This window comes from Oncorhynchus clarkii, chromosome 15, assembly GCF_045791955.1.
Source record: "Oncorhynchus clarkii lewisi isolate Uvic-CL-2024 chromosome 15, UVic_Ocla_1.0, whole genome shotgun sequence".
Taxonomy (NCBI): domain Eukaryota; kingdom Metazoa; phylum Chordata; class Actinopteri; order Salmoniformes; family Salmonidae; genus Oncorhynchus; species Oncorhynchus clarkii.
The window spans coordinates 40073684-40099588 of record NC_092161.1 but is presented as its reverse complement, the minus strand read 5'-3'; the positions used below and the strand labels follow the sequence as shown (position 1 = coordinate 40099588).

Genomic DNA, 25905 nt, shown 5'->3' with positions numbered 1-25905 from the left:
AGTCAGCTCTACAAAACCCAGCAGAGATATCAGCTGTTTATTCACTGCTGACAACACTAATGATTAGAAGACACTAACCTTTCTCAAGCTCGTCATCTCTCTTGTCAACGTAGAGGCTCCGTTTTTCACACTTCCTCTCGAGTGTCAAATCGTGAGAGAACTTGCACTTGTCTCCTTTGGTGCATTGGCCTTGCTTGAAGAAGGCACAGAGAACTGACTTTGGGTCCACCCCTGCAGAATTAAGAGGAAAATGTAACAAGTACTGTATGTTTCTTCTCGCGCTCATTACCTCAGGGTCTTTCCTGCCACTGTTGCCAGATGGGTGGATTGAATAGTATAATTACACAAATGTTTTTCTTATTCTCTTTTGTTATTGTAACCCAACAGAGGGTAACAATAATGGGTAATGATTTAAATTATGTACAGTACCAGTCAAAAGTTTGGGTTTTGCTTTACTTTTACTATGTTCTACTTTGTATAACAGAAAAGACATCAAAACTATGAACACATGGAATCATGTAGTAACTAAAAAAAAAAAGTGTTAAATCAAAATATATTTTATAAACTTTAGATTCTTCAAAGCAGCCGCCTTGACAGCTTTGCACTCTTGGCATTCTCTTAATCAGCTTCACCTGGAATGCTTTTCCAACAGTCTTGAAGGAGTTCCCACATGCTGAGTACTTGTAGGCTGCTTTTCCTTCACTCTGCGGTCCAAACGATCTCAATTGGGTTGAGGTCGTGTGATTGTGGGTTGCCAGGTCATCTGATGCAGCACTCCATCCCTCTCTTTCTTGGTCAAATAGCCCTTAAACCTGGAGATGTGTTGCGTCATTGTCCTGTTGAAAAGCAAATTATAGTCCCACTAAGCGCATACCAGATGGGATGGCATATCGCAGCAGAATGCTGCGGTAGCCATGCTGGTTAAGTGTGTCTTGAATTCTTAATAAATCTGTGTCACCAGCAAAGCGCCCCCACACTTCATGGTGGGAACCACACATGCGGAGATCATCCGTTCACCTACTCTGCGCATCACAAAGACATGGGGGTTGGAACCAAAAATCACAAATCTGGACTCAGCAGCCCAAAGGACAGACTTCTAATTGTCTAATGTCCATTGCCCGTGTTTCTTGGACAAAGCAAGTCGTTTCTTCTCATTGGTGTCCTTTAATAGTGCAGCAATTCCACCATAAAGGCCGGATTCATACAGCTTCCTCTGAACAGTTGATGTTGAGATGTGTCTGTTACTTTAACTCTGTGAAGCATTTATTTGGGCTGCAATTTCAGAGGCTGGTAACTCTAACAAACTTATCCTCTGCAGCAGAGGTAACTCTGGGTCTTCCCTTTCCTTTGGTGATCCTCATCAGAGCCAGTTTAATAATAGCGTTTGATGGTTTTTCCCGACTGCACTTACATTTTCCCGATTGACGGACCTTCATGTCTTAAAGTAATGATGGACTGTCGTTTCTCTTTGCTTATTTGAGCTGTTCTTGCCATAATATGTACTTGGTATTTTGCCAAATATGGATATCTTCTGTATACCAACCCTACCTTGTCACAACAACAGATTGGCTCAAATGCATCAGAGAAAATAAATTCTACAAATTCACATTTAACCTTTTAAAGATAGGGGGCAGCATTTTCACTTTGGATGAATTGCGTGCCCATAGTGAACTGCCTCCTACTCTGTCCCAGATGCTAATATATGCATATTATTATTACTATTGGATAGAAAACACTCTGGAGTTTCTAAAACTGTTTGAATTATGTCTGTGAGCATAACAGAACTCATAGGGCAGGCAAACTTCCAAACAGGAAGTAGAAATTCTGGGGCTGGTTGATTTTCAACTCATCGCCTATTCACATCCAAATAAGATATGGATCTGTTCGCACTTTCTACGCATTCCACTAGATGTCAACAGTCAGTAGAACGTGGAATGAAGCCTCTAGTGTGATGTGGGACCGGATGGCCGCCATTTTGAGTCACTGGTCTGGCAGAATGCCAGTTCCTGGTTACGCGCAGTAGTCATTATATCGCCTTGCGTTCCATTATTGTAGACATCCGGTTGGAATGTTATTGGATATATATGATAATAGCATCCTGAAGATTGATTCTCTACTTAGTTTGACCAGTTTATTCGACCTGGAATATAACTTTTTGAAGTTTTCGTCCGAGTTTGCCTGGACCAGCGCCAGCTTTTGGACATGCTAGCAAAAGTAGCTTATTGGACACTAGTAATGGACATTATGGAACAAAACAACGATTTATTGCAACAATTAGGATTCCTTGCACTGCATTCCGATGAAAGATCATCAAAGGTAAGGGAATATTTATGATGCAACTTCGTATCTCTGTTGACTCCAACATGGCGGAGAAATATATTTACTTCTGAGCGCCATCTTTTTTCGTAGCATTTAAAAAAAATCTGACACAGCGGTTGCATTAACAACCAGTGTATCTTTAATTATATGTAAAGCATGTATCTTTCGTCAAAGTTTATGATGAGTATTTCTGTTATATGACGTGGCTCTCTGTAATTACTCCGGATATTTTGGAGGCATTTCTGAACATGGCACCAATGTAAACCGAGATTTGTGGATATAAATATGCATATTATCGAACAAAACATAAATGTAGTGTGTAACATGATGTCATATGAGTGTCTGATGAAGATTATCAAAGGTTAGTGATTAATTATCTCAAATTCTGCTTTTGTGACTATCTTTGGCTGGGAAAAATGGCTGTGTGTTTTTTTGGATTTGGTGGTGATCCACATAAATATATGTTGTGTTTTCGCTGTAAAACATTGTAAAAATCGGAAACGATGGGTCGATTAACAAGATGTTTCTTTAATTTGCTGTATTGGACTTGTTAATGTCTGAAAGTGAAATATTTCAAAAATATATTTTTGAATTTCCCGCGCTGCCTTTTCAGCGGAATGTTGGGGGGGGGGGGGGGGGGGGTTCTGTTAGCTGAACCTGTGTCCTAGACAGGTTAACAAGGGACACCTGTTAATTGAAATGCATTCTCGGTGCCACCTCATGAAGCTGGTTGAAAGAATGCCAAGAGTGTGCAAAGCTGTCATCCGAGCAACGGGTGGCTACTTTGAAATATATTCTGATTTGTTTAACACTATTTTGGTTACGACATGATTCCATGTGTTATGCAGTTTTTGATGTCTTCACTAGTATTCTACAATGTAGAAACTAGTCAAAATAAAGAAAACCCTTGAATGCGTAGGTGTCTCCAAACTTTTGACTGGTACTGTACATCAACAACAAACATTAACATTCATTACAAACTCATTCATTGAAACACGCAATACAATCTTTAAGAACTTTATTAACATTACAGTGAACATAAATTTGTTAACGCTGTTACAAATGCTTTTACATGTTAGTGTTAAACTTGTAATTTGAGACAGCTCTTTTACAGAGCCCTCATACGTTGCAATAAACTTTTCTTTACATGGACAACTTAGAGCGAACATTGCAAATTGGGTTAATTGAAACCTGATATAACCCCCCAGAGAAAATTGAACTAATGGAATGAATAATGTTCCAAGTTTTCTATTTGGAATTTTAACATCTCTTATAGTATCTCCGACACAAGACAGGAATGATGCAACTATGCACACCGGTTGGCTTTTCGAGACTGAGGATACACAGTAGTTTGCCTGGTGCACAAAGATTGTCTGAAAATGCTCAGTTTATAGCACAATACCTTTTTGCACCTTTGCCCTGTTCTAATTATTGACAAACATTAGTGGTGGGTAGTATGCATAAGCCTAATCAGTGATTAATCCTGACAATGAGTTTCCTAAGCATTCACTAGGGTAAGGTCGCAAAACGTCCTTTTAGATTAAACAGGGCATTTTCTGAATCTATGTACAGTTGAAGTCGAAGGTTACATACACCTTAGCCAAATACACTTAAACTCACCTCACAATTCCTTATTTTTACTAGGATTAAATGTTCCCTATCTTCGGTCAGTTAGGATCACCACTATTTCATGTGAAATGTCAGAATAAATTATTGCATGGTGTGCCTTTTCCGTAAAGCTTTTTTGAAATATGACACAGCGGTTGCATTAAGGAGAAATATATTTTTAATTCCATGTATAACACTTGTATTTTCATTAACATTTATGGTGAGTATTTCTGTAAATTGATGTGGCTCTGCAAAATCACCAGATGTTTTAGAAGCAAAACATTACTGAACATAACACGCCAATGTAAACTGAGATTTTTGGATATAAATATGAACTTTATCGAACAAAACATACATGTATTGTGTAACATGAAGTCCTATGAGTGTCATCTGATGAAGATCGTCAAAGGTTAGTGATTCATTTTATCTTTGCCTTTTGTGACTCCTCTGTTTGGCTGGAAAAATGGCTGTGTTTTTCTGTGACTAGGTGCTGACCTAACAATATGCTTTTGTCATAAAGCCTTTTTTTTTTTTTTTTTTTTTTTTTAATCGGACACTGGTGAGATTAACAAGTTTATCTTTAAAATGGTGTCTAATACTTGTATGTTTGAGGAATTTTAATGAGATTTCTGTTTGAATTTGGCACCCTGCACTTTCACTGGCTGTTGTCAAATTGATCCCGTTAACAGGATTTCAGCCCGTCTCATCCCTAAGAAGTTTTAAGCCATTTTGCCACAACTTTAGAAGTATGCTTGGGGTCATTGTCCATTTGGAAGATCCATTTGCGGCCAAGCTTAAACTTCCTGACTGATGTCTTGAGATGTTGCTTTAATATATCCACATCATTTTCCTTATATTTTGTGAAGTGCATTAGTTCCTCCTGCAGCAAAGCACCCCCACAACATGATGCTGCCACGCCTGCGCTTCACAGTTGGGATGGTGTTCTTCGGCTTGCAAGTCTCCCGCTTTTTCATCCAAACATAACAATGATCATTATGGCCAAAAAGTTATACATTTGTTTCATCAGACCAGAGGAAATTTCTCCAAAAAGTATGATCGTTGTCCCCATGTGCAGTTCCAAACCGTAGACGTCCTAAGCTTTTTTATGTCGGTTTTGGAGCAGTGGCTTCTTCCTTGCTGAGCGGCATTTCAGGTCATGTCGAAATAGGACTCGTTTTACTGTGGATATAGATACTTTTGTACCGGTTTCCTCCAGCATCTTCACAAGGTCCTTTGCTGTTGTTCTGGGATTGATTTGAAATTTTCGCAGCAAAATACGTTCATCTCTAAGAGACAAAACGCGTCACCTTCCTGAGTGGTATGAGGCTGCGTGGTCCCATAATGTTTATACCTGCGTACTATTCTTTGTACAGATGAACGTGGTACCTTCAGGCGTTTGGAAATTGCCCCAAGGATGAACCAAACTTGTGGAGGTCTCAAAAACATTTTCTGGGGTCTTGGCTGATTTCTTTTGATTTTCCCATGATGTCAAACAAAGAGGCACTGAGTTTGAAGGTAGGCCTTGAAATACATCCACAGGTACATCTCCAATTGACTCAAAATTATGTCAATTAACCTAACAGAAGCTTCTAAAGCCATGATGTAATTTTCTGGAATTTTCCAAGCTGTTAAAAGACACAGTCAACTTAGTGTATGTAAACTTCTGACCCACTGGAATTGTGACAATGAATTATAAGTTAAATAATCTGGTCTGTAAACAATTGTTGGAAAAATGACTTGTGCCATGCATAATAAAGTAGACGTCCTAACCGACTTGCCAAAACTTTAGTTTGTTATTAAGAAATTTTAGGAGTGGTTGAAAAATGAGTTAATGACTCCAACCTAAGTGTATGTAAACTTCCGACTTCAACTGTACTAGAAGAAACTTTGTAGCTGAATATAGAAGACATTTCCATCCTCACCTTTAGCGACTTTCTGAGCAGCCACCACTGGCTTGAAAAGCTCGTTCAGCTCATCTAACTCCTTCTTCTTGTCACCCTTTTTGTTCTTGTCCCCTTCAGCAGCAGCCTAGGAAAACAGGAGCTAGTTAGTCACAAGTCCACAACAGGATCCAGGTTTGCCGACCTCCTGACCTAATAGCAAGCAATAGCTTGAGATTAGGCCGGCTTTATATCCATTTACATTTTCCAGAAGGTGCCTTATTTTACCTTGTGTAGCAAGAACGTTGAATGAACTGTCATTGGGACTTACATACCTTAAGGGAACATTTTGACATTCGCCATATGGTTAGTGAGAAAGTCCATATTGCAAATGTACGGTCCCTTACTAGACGTCCGAAAACGTTTGTAAAATTCGCGGAAGGCGTCGGGCCGTGCGGCAGGGCTTGATCTACCGGAAAGTGATCAAATGAACTCTGACATTCGGTTTCCGTTTTTGTAAAATAATCAAATTTTGGTCATTTTTCCGCTGTCCCGATAAATCCCACAAGAGGGCGAATGGAATCATATTGCAAATGTACAAAACATCACGAATCATGACGTGGCCTTATCTCCAAAACGGAAAAGTCTTCGAAGACGAAACTTGGTGAGCATAGGTTTGGCATAATGGGCAGTTGGCCCCGAACAAGATGGCGTCTAGGCCTCAACGGTTTTTGAGTTATAGCCATTTTTCTGGGATTAATGGTCCAAAATGAAAATAGAGCAATAATTTTTCCGCTTCACGTCAAAGTCAAGGAGCCTCCGGTGTCAATAAAAAAAAGAACCAGCCATTTATCTATCGTCATTTAAGAGATATCATACAATGTCAAATTGGTGATGTTCAAAAATAGTTTTTTTAAAAACAGTTACAGATCCAGTTGCAGCGTGTTCATACAAATCTTTTTAAAGTGTGCATCGGAGCTCTGCGAGATTTCTGTGATTTTCTGAAATAACACACTCACTAAACACTCCGTAAATAAGTCAGTTCTTAACATAAAGACTTAAAACTCAAAATTATATAATTGCCTACCCCAAGGAGGATATGTGTTCACTTTCAGCTTCCTGTGTCAACCGGAAGTGCCTTAAACGGGTGTCATAGGTGCTGTTACGAAGGGTTAAAAAGGTCTGATCTTTTTAAAACTTCATATGTGTGATTAGGCAACCCTCATGAACTGTAAATCAGTCATTTCTCCCAACAGATATCAAAGAAAAGCTCTCTCACACACACACAGCAAGTATGGAGTGACAAAGTGCAGTGCTTAAAGACACAGAGAGCAGGCAATGGCATTACCATAATCTCTAGGCCGTACCGAGTTCAACGAGATATCCCGCTTGACCGTAGCTCGCTCGGTCTAAGCGCAGCGACCATGAGAAAAGTACCTGTGTCGATTCTAAGCTTCCTGAAGCAACCGGAAGTGGTTAAAATCACCCTAAACGTGTTTTTCCATACCCAACCAGCAGTTTGTGATAAATAGTGCATTCAAACCTGTGTAAATCGGTCAGTTCTTAACGTACACACTTAAAACTCGGGATTCTGTAAAGGCATACCCCAGTGAGGATATGTGTTTACTTATAGCTTCCTGTGCCAACCGGAAGTGCCATAATTGGTGTCACAGGGGCTGTTTCGAAGGGTTAAAAAAGTCAGATCTTTCCAAAACTTTGTGTGTGTGATTAGGCAACCCCCATGAACTGTAAATTAGTCATTTTTCCCATAAAATGTCAAAGAAAAACTAAATCACACACACAGAGCTTGGAAGGAGGGACACATTGGGGTGCATAGAGACATACACTGCCTGCATTAGTTAACCTTGTTGGAACTTTTAAAGAACCGTCAGACCTAGAGTTCCGAAACTTTAGAAACCTGTTCTAGACCTCAGGTCGATAGTGCGTGGTGAGTTATGTGGCTCTAGAAGGTTCTCAGACCAAGAAACAGCCTCATACATTTGCAATAACTTCAATTAATTTATGCATCACGAAAATGACGACATTTAGAAATGTCCCAGAGTCGCAAGACTAGGTGCATTACGACCGCCTTGGCCCATATAGACGGACCCCAACGTTCCTGTCCGATTGCTCATTCAAGGACCCCGTAGCAAGGCATGGATTTTCAGCCCCAATTAGGGTCTTGCTCGGGCACCAAATCCCCATCGAGCCAAAACTTGGGATTCGGGGTCGCCTCACATAATGTCAGGACTGGAACCGCAGCTAGTACGTAACTACGTGTTTTACGTTTTTATTATGGTTTGAACAGAAGGCTTGTGAATTTTGGGCCAGCTCTGAAGTATGTGATAGTTGGCTACTGAACGAGTTGGAAAAAGTGGGTTTGGTATCAGTTTGGTGTCAGAATGATATCTAATTGACTGATGGACGGTGACTTGCTGGTGACTCTTGTCCATTTGCAATATGTTTAAACAGTGAGGTACCATCACCAAAGTGACATTCTGAAATCAACCCTAACGAGCGATTGAGAGGAACCAGAATCACTGCCCAGCCATCCCGAGTTCATCGGGCCAGTCAATTTCGCATTCATGCAGGTTTTTTGAGCATGCCAAATTTGTGATGGTACATGCCCATTGAAACATATTGCAAATGCACGTGCAATAGTGAAAAAAACATCACCAATTGGACATGATGAAATCAACACAACGAGCAATGCAAAGGAGCAACTATCACTGCCCAGCCATCCTGTGTTCATCAGGTCAGTCAATTTAGCATTTCTGCAGTATTTTTGAGTATTACAAAATTGTGATGGTAAATGGCAAAAGGACATAACATCCTGATATGGCATTTTCAAATCTTTCATATTGCATTTGGACATTTCTTATGGCATTTGGCCAAAAAAAAGTGACTTTTGACTTCCTATGAAATCATATTACAAATGGAAAAAACATATGCACAAGTAAAAAATTAAATAAAAAATTATAAAAGTTGACAAAAGTATATTCTACAGTTCTTACACAAGATTAATTGACAAAAAGCGAAAGAGGGGGTGATAAGTTTTTGAAAAAAAGTTCACATTTTTGATTTTTGACTTCCTATGAAATCATATTGCAAATGGAGAAAACATATGCCTTATGCACAAGTAAAAAATAAGGTGCCAAAAGTAAAACGGCCTGCTCCTCAGTCTCAGTTTCTAATATATGCATTTTCTTATTGGTATTGGATAGAAAACACTCAAGTTTCTAAAACTGTTTGAATGATGTCTGAGTATAACATAACTCATATTGGCAGGCAAAATCCTGAGTTGAAATCAAAACAGGAAGTCAGAAATCTGAGCTTTGTATGTATTCACCAGAGTCCCCAATGAAATCCCCTTGAGATATGAAGGATGTTGCACTGCCTAGGGGTTCCACTAGATGTCAACCATCAATAGAAATTAGAATGAGACTTCTATGATGTTGTGGGAATGAATGATAGCAGAATCAGTCAAGTGTCTGGCAGTCAGCCATTTTCTGATCATGTTTATTCCTCATGAAAGTCACTTGCGAAGACAAGAAGGAGTACGCCGGTGTTAAGGGAATTGTTTTTATCTATAATGACTAATTATGTATACATTTCAATCAGGATGTACTAATCAGAATACTATTATGCTACTGTACATGTATGAATTTTCTCTCTTGCTCCCAGTATTGAATATAATGTAGTGAATGTAGTCAAGAGTTTAGAACAATGACAGTTCATTCATTTGTACCAAGGAACAGACTATGAATCTAGACGGTCTAGAATGCTTATCTACACTGACTGACCTTGGCTCTAGGCGAGGAGGGAAGGCTTGAGAGCTATAGAGCCTTTCTACCAGTGTCAAGAAGAGACGGAACATTTAGAAAACGCTGACGTCATTTTCAGTTTATAACCTGTGGTAAAATGTGTATGTACTCAGTACTCTCTTGATTAAAGGCTGTTACTTGACTTTTAAGACCGGGCTCTGTCCATTCCTATAAAATAAGGGTCTTACAAATTCTTAGGAATTGACAGAGTGTTTAATTTTAATTGGGAATTAAAACAGAGGAATTAAATTCCTTCAACAGACAGTTGGAACTTTATTGAAGCTATATGTTAAAAACATCCTAATGATTGATTCTGTACTTAGTTTGAAATGTTTCTTCCACCGGTAATATCACTTTTTGAAGTTTTTGTCCGATATAACGCTGAAACGCGCTAACAAAAGATGGTATTTGGACATAAATAACGGATATTTTCGAACAAAACAAATTAAAATTAAAACATTTATTGTGGACCTGGGATTCCTGGAGTGCTTTCTGATGTAGATCATCAAAAGGTAAGGGAATATTTATCATGTAATTTCTTGTTTATTTTGACGCCATCTTTGCGGCTGTGGCGTTTTTACTTTTAAGCGCCGTCTCATATTATTGCATGCGTTTCTTTTTCCGTAAAGTTTTTTTTAAAAATCTGACAGTGGTTGCATTAAGGAGAGCTATATCTATAATTCCATGTGTATAATCATCTACATTTATGATGAGTATTTCTGTTGAATGATGTGGCTATGCAAAATCACTGGATGTTTTTGGAACTAGTGAATCTAATATGCCAATGTGAACTCAGATTTTCTGATATAAATATGAACTTTATCAAACAAAACATGGATGTATTGTGTAACATGAAGTCCTATGAGTGTCATCTGATGAAAATTATCGAAGGTTAGTGATTCATTTTATGTGTTTTTTCTATCTTTCTCTTTGGCTGGTAAAATTGGCTGTGTATTTTAGTGAGTTGTTGGTGACCTAACATAATCGTTTGTGGTGCTTTCCTCGTAAATCCTATTTGAAATTGGACACTGTGGTGGGATTAACAACAAGACTACCTTGAAAACGATATAAGATACATGTATGTTTGAGGAATTTTAATGATGAGATTTCTGTTCTTTTGAATATGGCGCCCTGTACTATCACTGGTTGTTGTTATATCGCTCCCGGTAACGGGATCTCAGCCATAAGAAGTTAACACCCCCCCCAAAGTAGAATAGCTTTCAGGCAACAGTATAAAACATGTGGTCAACCCTCAGTCTGGAGAGCTTCTGGGTGTGCAGGCTTTTGATCAAACACAGAGCCAGTTTATCAAGGTCCAGCATAGCAGCTTATTTCCAAAATATTTGTTAGAGGGGGACTAGAATAAAAGCATACACATCCATTGGATCTCCTGGAGCACTCACTCCTGTCATCATGAAGTGCTTTGAGAGACTAGTCAAGGATCAAGTCGACCTTACCTGACAGCCTAAACCCACTTCAATTTGCTTACCGCCCCGATAGATCCAGACAATGCAATCGCCGTCGCACTGCACACTGCCCTATCCCATCTGAATAAGAGGAATACCTATGTAAGAATGCTGTTCATTGACTATAGCTCAGCATTCAACACCATAGTACCCAACAAGCTCATCATTAAGCTTGAGGCCCTGGGTCTGAACCCCACCCTGTGCAACTGGGTCCTGGAGACTTCCTGACGGGCCACCTCCAGGTGGCTATGGCTATAACACCTCCACTTCGCTGATCCTCAACACTGGGCATCCACAAGGGTGCGTGCACAGCCCCCCCCCCCCCCCCTGGACTTCCTGGTCACCCATGACTGGCATGGCCACGCACGCCTCCAACTCAATCAAGTTTCAGATGACAACAGTAGTCGGCCTGATTACCAACAATGACGAGACAGCCTACAGGGAGGTGGGTGAGGGCCCTGGGTGTGGGCCAGGAAAATAACCTCACTCAACGTCAACACAACAAAAGAGCTGATCGTGGACTTCAGGAAATAGCAGAGAGAACACCCCCCTATCCACATCAACGGGACTGCAGTGGAGAAGGTGGAAAGCTTCAAGCTCCTCGGCATACACATCACTGACAAACTGAAATGGGCCACCCACACAGACAGTTGTGAAGAAGGCGGAATAGTGCCTCTTCAACCCCAGGAGGCTGAAGAAATTTGTCTTTGCACCTAAAACCCTCAAACTTTTACAGACGCACAATTGTGAGCATCCTGTTGGGCTGTACCACCGCCTGGTATGGCAACTGAACCACCCACAACCGTAAGGCTCTCCAGAGGGCGGTGCGGTCTGCCCAACGCATCACCGGGGGCAAACTACCTGCCCTCCAGGACACCTACAGCACCCGATGTCACAGGAAGGCCAAAAAGATCATCAAGGACAAACACCCAAGCCACTGCGTGTTCACCCCGCTATCATCCAGAAGGCAAGGTCAGTACAGGTGCATCAAAGCTGGGACTGAGAGACTGAAAAACAGCTTCTATCTCAAGGCCATCAGACTTAAATAGCAATCACCAGCACGGAGGCTGCTGCCCTATATACAGAGGATTTGAAATCACTGGCCACTAATGTTTACATTTATTGCATTACCATCTCATATGTATATATGGTACTTTATTCTATTGTACTGTATCCTAGTCTTTGCCACGCTGACATTGCTCATTCAAATAGTTTTTTGTCTTAATTCCTTTACTTAGATGTGTGTATTGTGAAATTGTTAGATATTAGTGCACTGTTGGAGCTAGAGAAAAAAACATTTCACTACACCCGCAATAACATCTTCTAAACACATGTATGTGACCAATAATCGATTTGACCATCCTTGATGTAAAACATTGCAACATTACAACCAAATAGTTTCTCTTGAAATAATGATCTCATTCAATATATCAAAGATCAAATGGCTATGGTATGTTACAAATATTTTTGATTCATCTGAAGCAAGCCCACAAATTTAGGAAATCCATTTTTTCTAGTTTAATCATTTATCTTAGCTGCCTTAGAACTATTTACTTTGCAACTAGATGCTAGTCAGCCTGCAATGTCCCAACATTATCCCAAAATCTACTTGGAAGTATCTACTAAACAAGTTGAAGCCACATAAACCAAAAGGCAAAAGGTATGGTTTTTTCCTAAAATTACTGTTCGCAGTTCCAATTATTATTTTGATTCACCACAATTGAACCAAATGATACAATAATTTGATTTGTCAAAGAATCATTTAAATGAATCATATGAATCGTTAAATGTAAATCAACTGTGAATGGCCATATTCGTGTGTGTCGGCGGTGGAACGTTTTTGGGGACATGACAAAAACATGAATACATGCTAATAATGGCAAAACAGTTACCTAGAGGGTACAAGATATGTTTGAATTGGCTACTAGTTATTAGTCTGTTCTTTAACGTATTTTATAGTTTAGGCCTGCTTCTTCAATGTCCGACTGTCTCGCTCTCCTTGAGCAATGACCCACTCGTCTCGCACAGATGCAAGTGATGCGCACAAACACGCTAAAGTGACATTCGGATCCAGGCTGATATGCTGATTTTTATTTGATTTATAAAATATTTAAAAAACTATGCCTAAATAAATTACATTAACAGAAATTATGAAATTAATTTCCAACAGGTCCCAGACGTGCTCAATGGGATTGAGATACAGGCTCCTCGCTGGCAATGGCAGAACACTGACATTCCTGTCTTGCAGGAAATCACGCTCAGAACGAGCAGTATGTCTGGTGCGTTGTCATGCTGGAGGGTCATGTCAGGGTGGTGATCCCGCAGGAAGGGTACCACATGAGGGAGGAGGTCTTCCCTGTAACGCACAGCGTTGAGATTGCCTGCAATGACAACAAGCTCAGTCCAATGAACAAGCTCAGTCCACCCCAGACCATGACGGACCCTCCACCTCCAAATCGATCCCACTCCAGAGAACAGGCCTCAGTGTAGCGGCCATTTCTTCGACGATAAACGTGAATCTGACCATCAGCCCTGGTGAGACAAAACCTCAACTGATCAGTAAAGAGCACTTTTTGCCAGTCCTGTCTGGTCCAGCGGCGGCGGGTTTGTGCACAACCCGGTGATGTCTGGTGAGGACCTGCCTACAAGCCCTCAGTCCAGCCTCTCAGCCTATTGCGGACAGTCTGAGCACCGATGGAGGGATTGTGCGTTACTGGTGTAACTCGGGTAGTTGTTGTTGCCATCCTGTACCTGTCCCGCAGGTGTAATGTTAGGATGTACCGATCCTGTGCAGATACGTGTTGATACGTGTTGATACACGTGGTCTGCCACTGTGAGGACGATCAGCAGTCCGTCCTGTCTCCCTGTAGTGCTGCCTTAGACGTCTCACAGCAAGGACATTGCAATTTATTGCCCTGGCCACATCTGCAGTCCTCATGCCTCCTTGTAGCATGCCCAAAGCACATTCATGCAGATGGCCAGCAACCCTGGGCATCTTTCTTTTGGTGTTTTTCCAGAGTCAGTAGAAAGGCCTCTAGTGTCCAAAATTTTAATTGCCTACCGTCTGTAAGCTGTTAGTGTCTTAACGACCGTTCCACAGGTGCATGATCATTAATTGTTTATGGTTCATTGAACAAGCAATGGGAAACAGTGTTTAACTTCTTTGGGGTAGGGGGCAGTATTGGGTAGCTTGGATGAAAAACGTGCCCAAATTAAGCTGCCTGCTACTCAGCCGTAAAAGCTAGAATATGCATATAATTAGTCAATTTGGATAGAAAACACAGTTTCTAAAACTGTTTGAATGAGTGAGTATAACAGAACTCATATGGCAGGCAAAAACCTGAGAAAAAAATCCAACCAGGAAGTGGGAAATCTGAGGTTTGTAGTTTTTCCAACTCAGCCCCCATTGAAGATACAGTGGGATATTAGTTATGTTTCATTTCCTATGGCTTCCACTAGATGTCAACAGTATTTAGAAACTGTTTTGAGGATTCTACTCTAAAGGAGGGGCTCATAATAGCTCTTTGAGTGAGTGGTCTGGCAGAGTGTCACAGCCTCGGTCTGGAGCGCTCACATGAAAGGTAGTTACGTTCCACTTCATTTGTACAGACAAAGGAATTGTCCGGTTGGAACATTAACCTCTTTATCCTACCCCCTCCTTTTTCGAACATTCTGTTAAAAATCGCGCAACATTTCAGCGTCCTGCTACTCATGCCAGGAATATAGTATATGCATATGATTAGTATGTGTGGATAGAAAACACTCTGAAGTTTCTAAAACTGGTTAAATCACAGCTGTGACTATAACAGAGCGTGTTTCATCGAAAAGCGCAAGAAAAACTGGTCACTGAAATCTGAAAAAAGTATCCATGCGCCCCTTTCATGGATTATTTAAAGGAAACCAAATTTAATATGGAGACGGATGCAATTCCTACAGCTTCCACACGATGTCGCCAAAAACGTCATTTTCATTGACAAAAATCCTTTGAGACATTACCAATAGATCCGTGATTCCATCCAGCCTACCTCAATCGATTTTGGAAGATTGAAAAATGGACACTGTTTTCTTTTGTAGCTGCTATTGAATACAGATCGCCCAGTGATCAATTTGATCGCTTATTAACGTTTACAAATACCTAAAGTTGGGTTATAAAAGTAGGTTGAAGTGTTTTGTCAAAGAATATAGGCAACTTATATAATTTTTAAACATCGTTGCGTGTTGGAAGAGAGCTTTTTTCGTGATGCAGACAGGCTATACAAATGGATATTTTGGGCATTCATGGACGGATTTAATCGGGAAAAATACCAATTTGTGATGTTTATGGGACATATAGGAGTGCCAACAAAGAATATCATCATTATATTTTATTTATGCGTTTTTGTGTAGCGCCGGCTACGCTAATTATTTTGTTTACGTCGCCTTCCGGCATTTTGGGGTGTTGCATGCTATCAGATAATAGCTTCTCATGCTTTCGCCAAAAAGCATTTTAAAAATCTGACTTGTTGGCTAGATTCACAACGAGTGTAGCTTTAATTCAATACCCTGCATGTATATTTTAATGAACGTTTGAGTTTTAACGAGTACATTTAGCATTTAGCGTAGCGCATTTGCATTTCCAGGTGCCTACTTGAGACGTCTGCGTTTCAAGTAGGAGCAAGAAGTTAATTAAGTTGTTAAAAACATCCAAAAGATTGATTCCATATACTTAGTTTGGCATGTTTCTACGGGCTGTAACGGAACTTTTCGAACTTTTCGTTCGGCGCGACCTGAACACGCTTTTGGATTTTTCACCAAACGCCCTAACAAAAGAAGATATTTGGACATAACTGATGGACATTATCGAACAAATCAAACATTTATGGTGGAACTGGGATTCCTGGGAGTGCATACTGATGAATATCATCACAGGTAAGTGAAAATTTAAAATGCTATTTCTGAGTAATGTTGACTACCCAATATGGCAGGTATCTTGTTGGCTGCTTTGTTGTGTAAAGGCTGTACTCAGATTATTGCATGGTTTGCTTTCTCCTTTCTTTATCAAACAAAACATACATGTATTGTGTGACATGAAGTCCTATGAGTGTCATCTGATGAAGATCAAAGGTTAGTGATTAATTTTCTCTATTTCTGCTTTTTGTGACTCCTCTCTTTGTCAGGAAAAATGGCTGTGTTTTTCTGTGGCTTGGTGGTGACCTAACAAAATCGTTTGTGGTGCTTTCGCTGTAAATCCTTTTTGAAATCAGACACTGTGGCTGGATTAACAAGAATTGTATATTTAAAATGGTGTAAAATACTTTAATGAGATCTTTGATGTTTTGAATTTGGCGCCCTGCACTTTCACTGGCTGTTGCGGGGGGGGGGGGGGTTCCGCTAGTGGAATGACAATCTGAAGTTATTTGGATTTTACAAATTATTTTTTAAAGACAGGGTCCTGAAAAAAGGACGTTTATTTTTATGCTGAGTTTATGTGTATCCCATAATTGCTCTGCTGTGTGCATCTTGCTAGCTATCACTCAAGACTGTGATGGCTGAAGCTCAAATTACTAGGGGGCTGGCCTAGGTGGGGGAAAACGGCGCTGCCCGGCTTCCAGAAAAGTGTCTTTCAGACTAGGCATTGCGTGGCTAATTGAGGTAAGACAGAAATTCTGCTTATAGATCACTGCACATTAAAACATCCAGCCTAAAGTCGGAGGTTTCAACAATAATTACTCGCCAAAGTTCCGGAGCATGTCTTTAATACTTTTCTGTGGATGTTGTCTCAAATTTCCAACAGCACAAGGACGAACTCAGTGGACAACCAGCAGAGTAAGTTTAACTGAAGTTTATTCAACATTCTGACTTGTAAAGGGATTGTTCAGTCTTCTGGAATGTTATTGTTAGCAACTAGTGTGGGAAGTCCACACGCCGAAATAAGACGCTAAAAAATTAGGCTAGATGTGTCAATTAAAAGTAAATTAGCGAGAAAACATCTATAGATTGATGTAGCCATAAGAACCTGACTTTCGTAAAATGTATTCTCTAGTTGGAACAGAGCAATGCCATAATGTGGACAGCGTGGAGCCCGGCACGGTATATGGCTGGGAAAATGTACCTCAATCCAATGATGGAATATGTCACTGTACTCTTAAAATGTTCCCAAAATGATAAAATGTTTAATTGATAAGATTGAAATACTGATAGTTTTTTATTAAACTGCCTTTTTCGTCAGCCTGCTAGGCCAGCAAATGCTATAACAGCTCATTGGATCCCAAGAAAATGCAACGCTTAGCGTTGGGGTGAGTAGTAGCTACCTTGAGTGTTGTAAAATCCAACGGGTTGCTTTAGCTGTCCACATTCTGGCAAAGCACACTGTTTCCGAGCAGCTTTCAAACTCTAGGGGACTTTAACAGATTTCAGCGATTAGCTTCGCCAAAGACTGGCTCATGTGACCTACAATCCCGACTGTTTTAAAGTTTAGAAACATAAATGATTGTCGGTTGAAATACAGCTTTCGAAACATATGGCCCTTAGTCATCAGCGAGAAAGAATCATTCAAATAAAAAATACACTTACTGCAGCAGTGTTGCACAGATCCATACAGTTTTGGGTGGCTCCATCCGGCAAAACTACACTTCCCAAGTTACGCTTACACACAAGTGTTTGGAGCACGCTATAGATAGCTAATTAGCACAGGTGGTCGCTTCTGTGTCTACGGTCCAAACACTTAAAAGACACATCCTATCCCCTCAGCCCTCAAATTAAGTGTACACTTCTGATGACGTATTATGACGTCTGCCTTGTATACACTTGCAGGGCAAGGGGGGAAGGAACGATTTTTAAACCTTCCTTGGCCAGAAATTCGTCACTCGTTCATCCCGTGATGATTGTGTTTTCAGCAGCCGGTAGCTTGTGGGTGCTTTATATGTCCTACAGTCAATTATGAGTGCAATCCTACTTCAATTTAAATATATAATTATTATATGCCTACTGTATGCTTGCTAGAAGATTAATTAGCTAAATAACATTAGCTAGAACGTCTGAAGGAAAAAAAAATTCAAAAAATTCCAAAAGATAACAAAAACATATTTACGAGACGTGTTTGTGCCGTCATGTGCATTAGTAGCACAATTTCTAACTTGTATGCATTCGTTTTTACTTACACTTGTACGTTGACTTCTCCATTGTTGTTTTTACGTTTTCGCTGACTTTTCTAAGCGGATGTACAATCTTTGTTTCAGGCCCCGGAGTAAACATAATTGTACACTCGCAAAGCCGACTAAAAACGAGGGCTGAGGGGCTTACGTTGCAAACTTCCCTTGCTTGGCTAATCATTTGGGCCGCCCTCCAAGATGGCGATGGGGCATAATGTATAAAGCATAAGTGGACAACGGTGTGTCTTTTCAGTGTTTGGAACGCAGCCTGTCTTCCATAAACAAGCGCCGTAACATGGAGATATGGCCGTGTGGGAACACTAACCATATAAAGTGTGTAGATATTTAACATTTTGTTTAATTTTCTTTACTGATATGGAAGAAACGTTCCTTATGTTTCCAAAACACTACCAGAAGCGATGCATGTTAATGTTAACAGCAAGCGGCAGGGATCTTAACAAAACTCCCCCGGTCAGATGATACTATTATCAATAGGCCCTAAAGCAATTAATGTCTATGAATGGGGTACATTCTGACCAGAGAGAAGACATGAGAACAAAAGCCTGGTTCTTATGGCTATAGGTTGATGATGCTCTAATGGCAAACATTTCTGTTGAAATTACAAGTCAAGCCAGTGGTCATTCACTGAGAAACAACAAGACTGTAGGCCTGATTGGTCCTACTTACCTTACTACCAGGAACTTGCTTGACTTGCTGAGAGACATTCTTGATAAATTTCTGTTGTTTTCCACCCTTTTTGTTTTTCAACCCAAATGTCTTGTCCTACATAAAATATAAACAAATGGAATATCAACAATTTAATAAGAACATAACGTTAAACGTTGTTAGTTGGCAGGTAACCAAGAAGAAACCTCTGAACGACAAAATAATACGGTTTATGGCGCTAGCTATCTAAGTAGTTATAGTAGCTGACTAACTAGCTAACTTACTGTACCAACAAAGATTAGACATGATAACTAGCTAGCCATGTGTTACAACTACTAACGTTAATTAAGCAGTTCATTCAAGCCGTGGACAGACGATCACACAACCTAGCTAACATTAATTCGAATAAATAAGTTTGTAACCTTTGCTAGCTACTGTCTGCAGCTAACTAGCTACAACATGCAAGCACAAGTTATATACCAGTAGCTACCACGTTCTTAAAAAGGGGTTAGCATAAGAACGCTACGTTTGTCAGTTTGGTACCAAGCAAATATAACGGTTTGGAAAGTGCGTTCAACAATCCGTGGTATAACTAGCTAGCATCTAACGTTCTGTCTAACTCACTAGCTAGCTTCACAAAAGAACCTTTGGACGTTACTGTAATTTAGCTAGCTACCAATTACTCTTGTAGCTAGCAAACTAGCTTAGCATTATCCCATTTAATTTGACTATGGTGCGCGAAAGGGATTTCACCTCAATTATCTTTTCCTTCTTCTTTTCTTGCGTTTTTTTACTACCCGTGGCAGCTTGAGCTGGTTTCTTCGGAGGCATAGTGAATGATGTAACTATATTTAGAAATATTCTATTACCATAGCCACCGCTACATAAAGTACTAACAGGCCACTCCGTGACGCTGAATGACGTCAGTGTTCATTTTCTTCTTCGTAGGTATTTTTTTGGTGCGGTTGGCATCCAACATTAATGGTACATTACCGACACCTACTGTGCTGGAGAGTCTTGAACATCGTTTTACGTCAAACATTCAAAATCGTGGCTATATTGTGCAAATTCATGAAATAAATCTGAGTATAAGGTTAGGCACAATGTTAGCAGTGTGGTTAAGATTAGGGTTCACTTTAAAATCAGATTTTAAGAAGAGAAATTGTGGAAATAGGTGGCGTTTAGCAGTTATGACTATGTCGCTGTGGTAACTAGTGGAGAAATCCCTCAACCAATATGATGAAAAACTGTTTATTTACATATACATATACAGAGTGCATCAAACATGATTTAGACCTTGTTTATGGAAAAGTGTTTATTTCTGTTTTTCATGGTTACAACTTGCTGAAAATTGTCCACAGTGTTCCTATCATCTAGTTTAAACCGTACTTTAGAGCAATTTACTTACAGAGTGCATCAAACATGATTTAGACCATGTTTTTTGAAAAGTGTTTATTTCTGTATTTCATGGTTGCAACTTGCTGAAAATTGTCCTCAGTGTTTTTATCATCTAGTTTAAACAGTAGTGCAACACAAATTACACACAGAGTGCATCAAACATGATTTAGACCTTGTTTATGGAGATTTTAAAAAATATGTTTTTCATGGTTGCAACTTACACTAAATTGTCCACAGTGTTCTTATCTAGTTTAAACAGTACTACAAAAAAATGTTACTTACAGAGTGCATCAATCATGATTTAGACCTTGTTTATGGAAAAGTTTTTATTTCTGTATTTCATGATTGCAACTTGCTGAAAATTGTCCACGGTGTTCTTAGCGTCTAGTTTAAACAGTACTGCAAAAAATAATACTTACAGAGTGCATCAAACATGATATAGACCTTGTTAAATGGAAAACTGTTTATTTATGTTTTCGTGGTTGCAACTTGCTGAAAATTGTCCACAGTGTTATCATCTTGTTTAAACAGTACTACCAAAAATGTTACTTACAGATTGCATCACTCATGATTTAGACCTTGTTTATGGAAAAGTGTTTATTTCTGTATTTCATGGTTGCAACTTGCTGAAAACTGTCTATAGTGTTCATTTCATCTCAAATAGACAGCACAGCAAAAATTGTACATCTAGAGTGCATCAAACATGATTTAGAGGTTGTTTATGAAAAAGTGCCTATTTCTGTATGTTGCAACTTGCTGAAAATTGTTCAGTGTTTATATCGTATGGAATAAACAGAACAATTAGTTTTTTACATCCAGATTGCATCAAACATGATTTAGAGCTTGTTTATGGAAAAGTGTTTATTTCTGCATTTCAATGTTGCAACTTGCTGAAAATTGTCCACAGTGTTTATATCGTCTCCGATTAAAACAGAACATTTTTTTTTTTTATCCAGAGTGCATCAAACATGATTTAGAGCTTGTTTATGAAAAAGTGCCTATTTCTGTATGTTGCAACTTGCTGAAAATTGTCCACAGTGTTTATATCGTCTCGAATAAACAGATTTTTTTTTTTTTTTACATCCAGAGTGCATCAAACATGATTTAGAGCTTGTTTATGGAAAAGTGTTTATTTCTGCATTAACGGAGTTATTTCGGCAAGCTATATAACTTAATTCTGTGGCACCCTTGACGAAACACACGCATGTGAATTTTGACACTCAAAATGTACCTCATGGCCAGTACAGCATTCGAACGCACGACCTTGGTGTTATTAATACCAATCTCTAAGCAACTGAGCTAACCGACGCTGGCTAAGCAGCACAATTGTTGAGATGCATCGAGCCTCTGCAAATGCTGGTGCGTAAACTAACAAGTCCACCAACAGCATAGCCTGACAAGACTGGACACTTTTGGTTGCTCCTTGTGGAAATTCCAAACGGCTGGGGAGTTAGCCCAAATGGTAGTGCTTGCTTTGCATGCGAGAGGTAGTGGGATCGATCCCCCCATTCTCCCCCCCAAAAACTGTGTTTTTGTGAATCCAAGAAAGCTCCAGTTCACACTTCATGCAGCCTTGTTTTACGACAACCTACTGTCATGTATCAATGACAAGCAACTTTCATGTAACACTGATGTCACAATGTCAGATGAAAAAGGAAGCCATTACTTACTTTCAAAGGAGCAGCGTAGCACACACCTTTGAGGCCCACAAACAAAGCTGTGGGGCAGTTTCCTTGAATGCCCCGCTAGACCGTAGCTTGCTCGGTCTGAGCTCAGCGACTATGAAAAAAGTAGGCCCGTACTTTTGGGTGATAACTGGAGAACAGTTAGGGTTAGAAGCACAATTCGACCTCTGAAACATTCCCCAGGTCCTCCTGATCTGTGCAAGCCTAACCTATCACTAGCTTTCCTCATTCGGACAGGTTCACAAATTTGATGTCTACTGTTGCATAGCAAAGTCTATATGATGTCAAATAGGGTCGTTTAATTTCATTAGATCAGCTAATTTGTACATGTTTGCAATTTCCCTAAATAAGGCATTGTTCTTGTTGCTTTGACATTGTTATTCAACTTTAATAATCTAAGACTGCAAGGCTTTCATGCAATGCGCCATAGCAATTCTTCCGCTGTTGGAAAAATTGGTCACACAAAATAAATTCTACACCCACGGCATCGGATTCACACGTGGAGGACTTCTGTGAAGGGCGCAGCTCTACTGTACAAAGTAACCTACGCATTGACAGTTTAGGCCTACTTTTTTGAATTTGCATCTTTGGGAGGTTTATCCTTTACTCTTTAACTGCCAGATATTAGCAAAAAGGAATTTGTGAAATCTGAAGACATTACATTAAGAGACAAACGCCCACACCAGTACAAATCCACTTGAGCTGACAGACGATGGTCAGGATTTTGCACAACGATATAGTTGCAGCTGAAGTGACACATTTGAACTGCTCATTTCGTGCACAGCCATGTGAATGTTGTGTCTTTTCCTATTATATACAAAACATTTTTCAGCCTGTTTTTTTTTAAACTGCTATGACATCGATTTAATAAACAGCTGCAAAGTTACGTGTCCACATGGCCAAGTTTAGGTTTGATACCATTTCATAAAAATTTTAAAATTGCGTGATTTAATACCAAATGAATGGTCTTGACCAATAAAGTTGCTTCACTACACTGCTTGGTGTAACAAGTATCCAGATACTGAAAAGGCAACCGCAAAATAAAGTGTCATTTGCAGCATGCGTAATCAGGGTCAGTCATTGTAGCCCATTACAATGTAGGAAAAATAAGTTGTCTTTCAATAGTAACTGTTACAGATACAAGTATCCTGCTTGTGCGTTTCTCGCCTTCTCCCCTCACAGGTGAAAATCAGTCAACAATCAGAAGACACACTTCCTCCTGTTTCCTACCCAATCACCGTTCCTTTCCCTTTGTTTAAAAAAGTTGTTTGCTGTGGAGCTCAATCTCTGTAAATGCCATGTCTGTAGGTCTCTGTTTCACTCTTTGTGTATTGACCGCTCTTTTGTTTGAGCACCTCCATAGCACTTTGTCATCACCTGTGAGTATTGTTTTTGGTGTTTGTTTGCTGGGGGGAAAAGGGGGAACCAAGACAAGTCGCCCATGGGCATTCACTACCCGTAGGTAAACTTTTAAATACACTAGAACTGGGCGGACCACCCACTGTATTTTTGGTTAGTTAGTTAGCTGTTAAAGTAGGCTAGTTTAGCATAGGGGTGTTTTTGAATACTTAGTTTATTTCCTTGGGTCCAGCTCAGCCCCTTTCCCTGCTCCCCCCATTACCGTGTGTTTATTAATAAACCCTGAGTTTGACGGTAGATTTCAGTTGTCGTGGTTATTTCGTTCACACTTTTACTTTGTCACTATTATAAATTGCATGAGTTATGTTATGGGTCGCATTACCATCCCCCCTAGACTGTCGGGCCAAAAGGGATTTGTACCAGTAACCCAATTTAAATTCTTGGAGATAAAAATTAGGCCAGCGTGTCCATCTGTGGCAAACTGCTCACCCAAATTAAAAATGTAGTCTTTTTTTAAAATATGAGCATTAGTTAAGGTTAGCAAGATGTTTAGCAACTCCCAATTAGCGCATTCCTCTAGGACAGGAAATTCCATTGAAAGCGGCATCAACTTCTGGGGATCCTTGCTGCTCCTTGCTGCACAGGCGTGTGAACCATCCTTTGTTTAGTGCAATAACTGTTTTAAACACGAGGTCACTTGTGCCTGAATTCAACCCAAAACCAACAACTAGTCAGTCAGTGTTAAGAGCAGTTGTTTGAAACCAATCGGAAAGGCAAGCCAAGCTTGCCAGCCGCTCTTGATTTCCATTCGACTGACCATCAGCTTGGCACAACACTGAACTGTAGCAAACCAAAAGGATAACATTGAGTAAAAAGGTGTAGGTAATGCCAACATTAACCTTTTCACACACGAGTTCCAAATATCTTCAGTTGATTTTATACGAGTGATGTCAGAATGCACTCACCGTTCCAACATGTGGACATTTAACCCGCGCTGACCTCAGACCAAGGCACACTACCTGCTAATTTTCTATAGGCCATTTCAACTTCTAATTTTGTCTCATTCATTCACAAAAGTAGCACATTTCACTGTTGCAGACCATTTCGATTTGAGAATTTAATGAACAAACTTTCCTTCAAAAGAAAGCCCAAGCACTTCCCTAGATCAAGTATACAGTCCTTGCACATTTATTGCCTTCCTTACAAATAACTGAACATGCGTGCATTCCTATCAAAGTGCCTTACTTTCTGCATAACGTGTTGTCGTTTCTACTGTAGCTGTAAGTATAATACTGTAAGTATAATGTACTTAGCGTTTAATTCATGCTTTCTGATTCTTTCCTAGATTGTAATGGACACGTGTGTAAAACACTTGAAGGTGGTACTGAATATGAGCTAACACCAGACAATGCAGTCGGGTTATCACGTAAGCGTCTGTCAGATATATGATCTCAACTGGAGTACCCCCATTGTCTTGAATGCACTGAAGTCGTTAGTTGATTTGAACACGGCATCAGAGTGTAAACTATGGTACCTCATGGTTGCCAGATCAGACCCCCCTTTCCAGGAGTATATAGCTTAGAAAAACTGTCTTCCCCGCCATTCATTGTATATAAATTCCCAGATCTTAGTAATATTTCCTGCATCATCCTGTTCACAATAGCTACCCCCAATAATGGATTGTGCTATATCTTGCAACTTTGTTTAGCTTTCGTGCTACGGTTGTCAATTGTAGTCACCTCCCCAAATACTTTTTATATAGTTACCTGTAAACTACTTGTCATGTGTACACCGTAACAAGTACAAAGATTAGTCACATGCTGAAGTGGCCAAACTAAGTTAAGATCTCAGGCAACGGGCGCAGTGAACAACATTCTAGGAGTTCTTGCTTGACAAACATGGCTCCCTTGTACCGCATCATACTGTAAAACAAGTCAACCTGTTATTTAGACTAGATAATGTAAGGGAATACCCCCCTGAATTGGACAAAAATGAATGGCAACATATTAGCATTGGACAAACCATATACACGATGTCCAATACCAACCAGTTGATTCATGCAAAGTATATTGCAAATGCCATATGGCAATTGCCAGTTGTAACACTTCAAAAATCCAACAGGGGGCGAGTGCGCTCCACCGGGGTTTTTCATATTGGAAATGCAACCCAAGTCAACATCCAAAAGCAAAATTTTGAAAAAAGGATTTTTTTCAAAAACTTATCACCCCTTAAAGTGCTTTCTGGACCGTTTTTCGAAATTCTTTCGATTTTTGTCAATTACACATGTGTAAGAAATGTATGAATATAATTTTGTCCAATTTTGTTATCATAATTTTTTTTTTTTAATTACATGCGCATAAGGCATATGTTTTGTCCATTTGCAATATGATTTCATAGGAAGTCAAGTCAAAAATGTCAAAATTTGGTAAGAAGGGTTACCTAGTCACACATGAAGTTTTGGAGAGATGTGACTTTTTAAACCCTTCGAAACAGCCCCTGAGACACCATTTAAGGCACTTCCGGTTGGCACAGGAAGCTATAAATAAACTCATATCCTGATTAGGGTATGC

General features: G+C 39.8%; 1 protein-coding gene across 1 annotated transcript in view; it reads right to left on the bottom strand.

Moving 5' to 3' along the window:
- The window catches only part of LOC139367254 (zinc finger CCCH domain-containing protein 15-like), a 34996-nt gene extending 15142 nt beyond the window's left edge, over positions 1–19854 (bottom strand). The window contains exons 1-4 of the mRNA XM_071105503.1: positions 19647–19854; positions 18915–19010; positions 5850–5955; positions 79–231 (exon numbers count right to left, since the gene is read on the bottom strand). Coding sequence (XP_070961604.1) covers positions 79–231; positions 5850–5955; positions 18915–19010; positions 19647–19724 — 433 coding nt within the window. The 5' untranslated portion in view covers positions 19725–19854. The remainder of the gene's footprint in view (positions 1–78; positions 232–5849; positions 5956–18914; positions 19011–19646) is intronic.
- Between the last annotated feature and the right edge of the window lie 6051 nt (positions 19855–25905).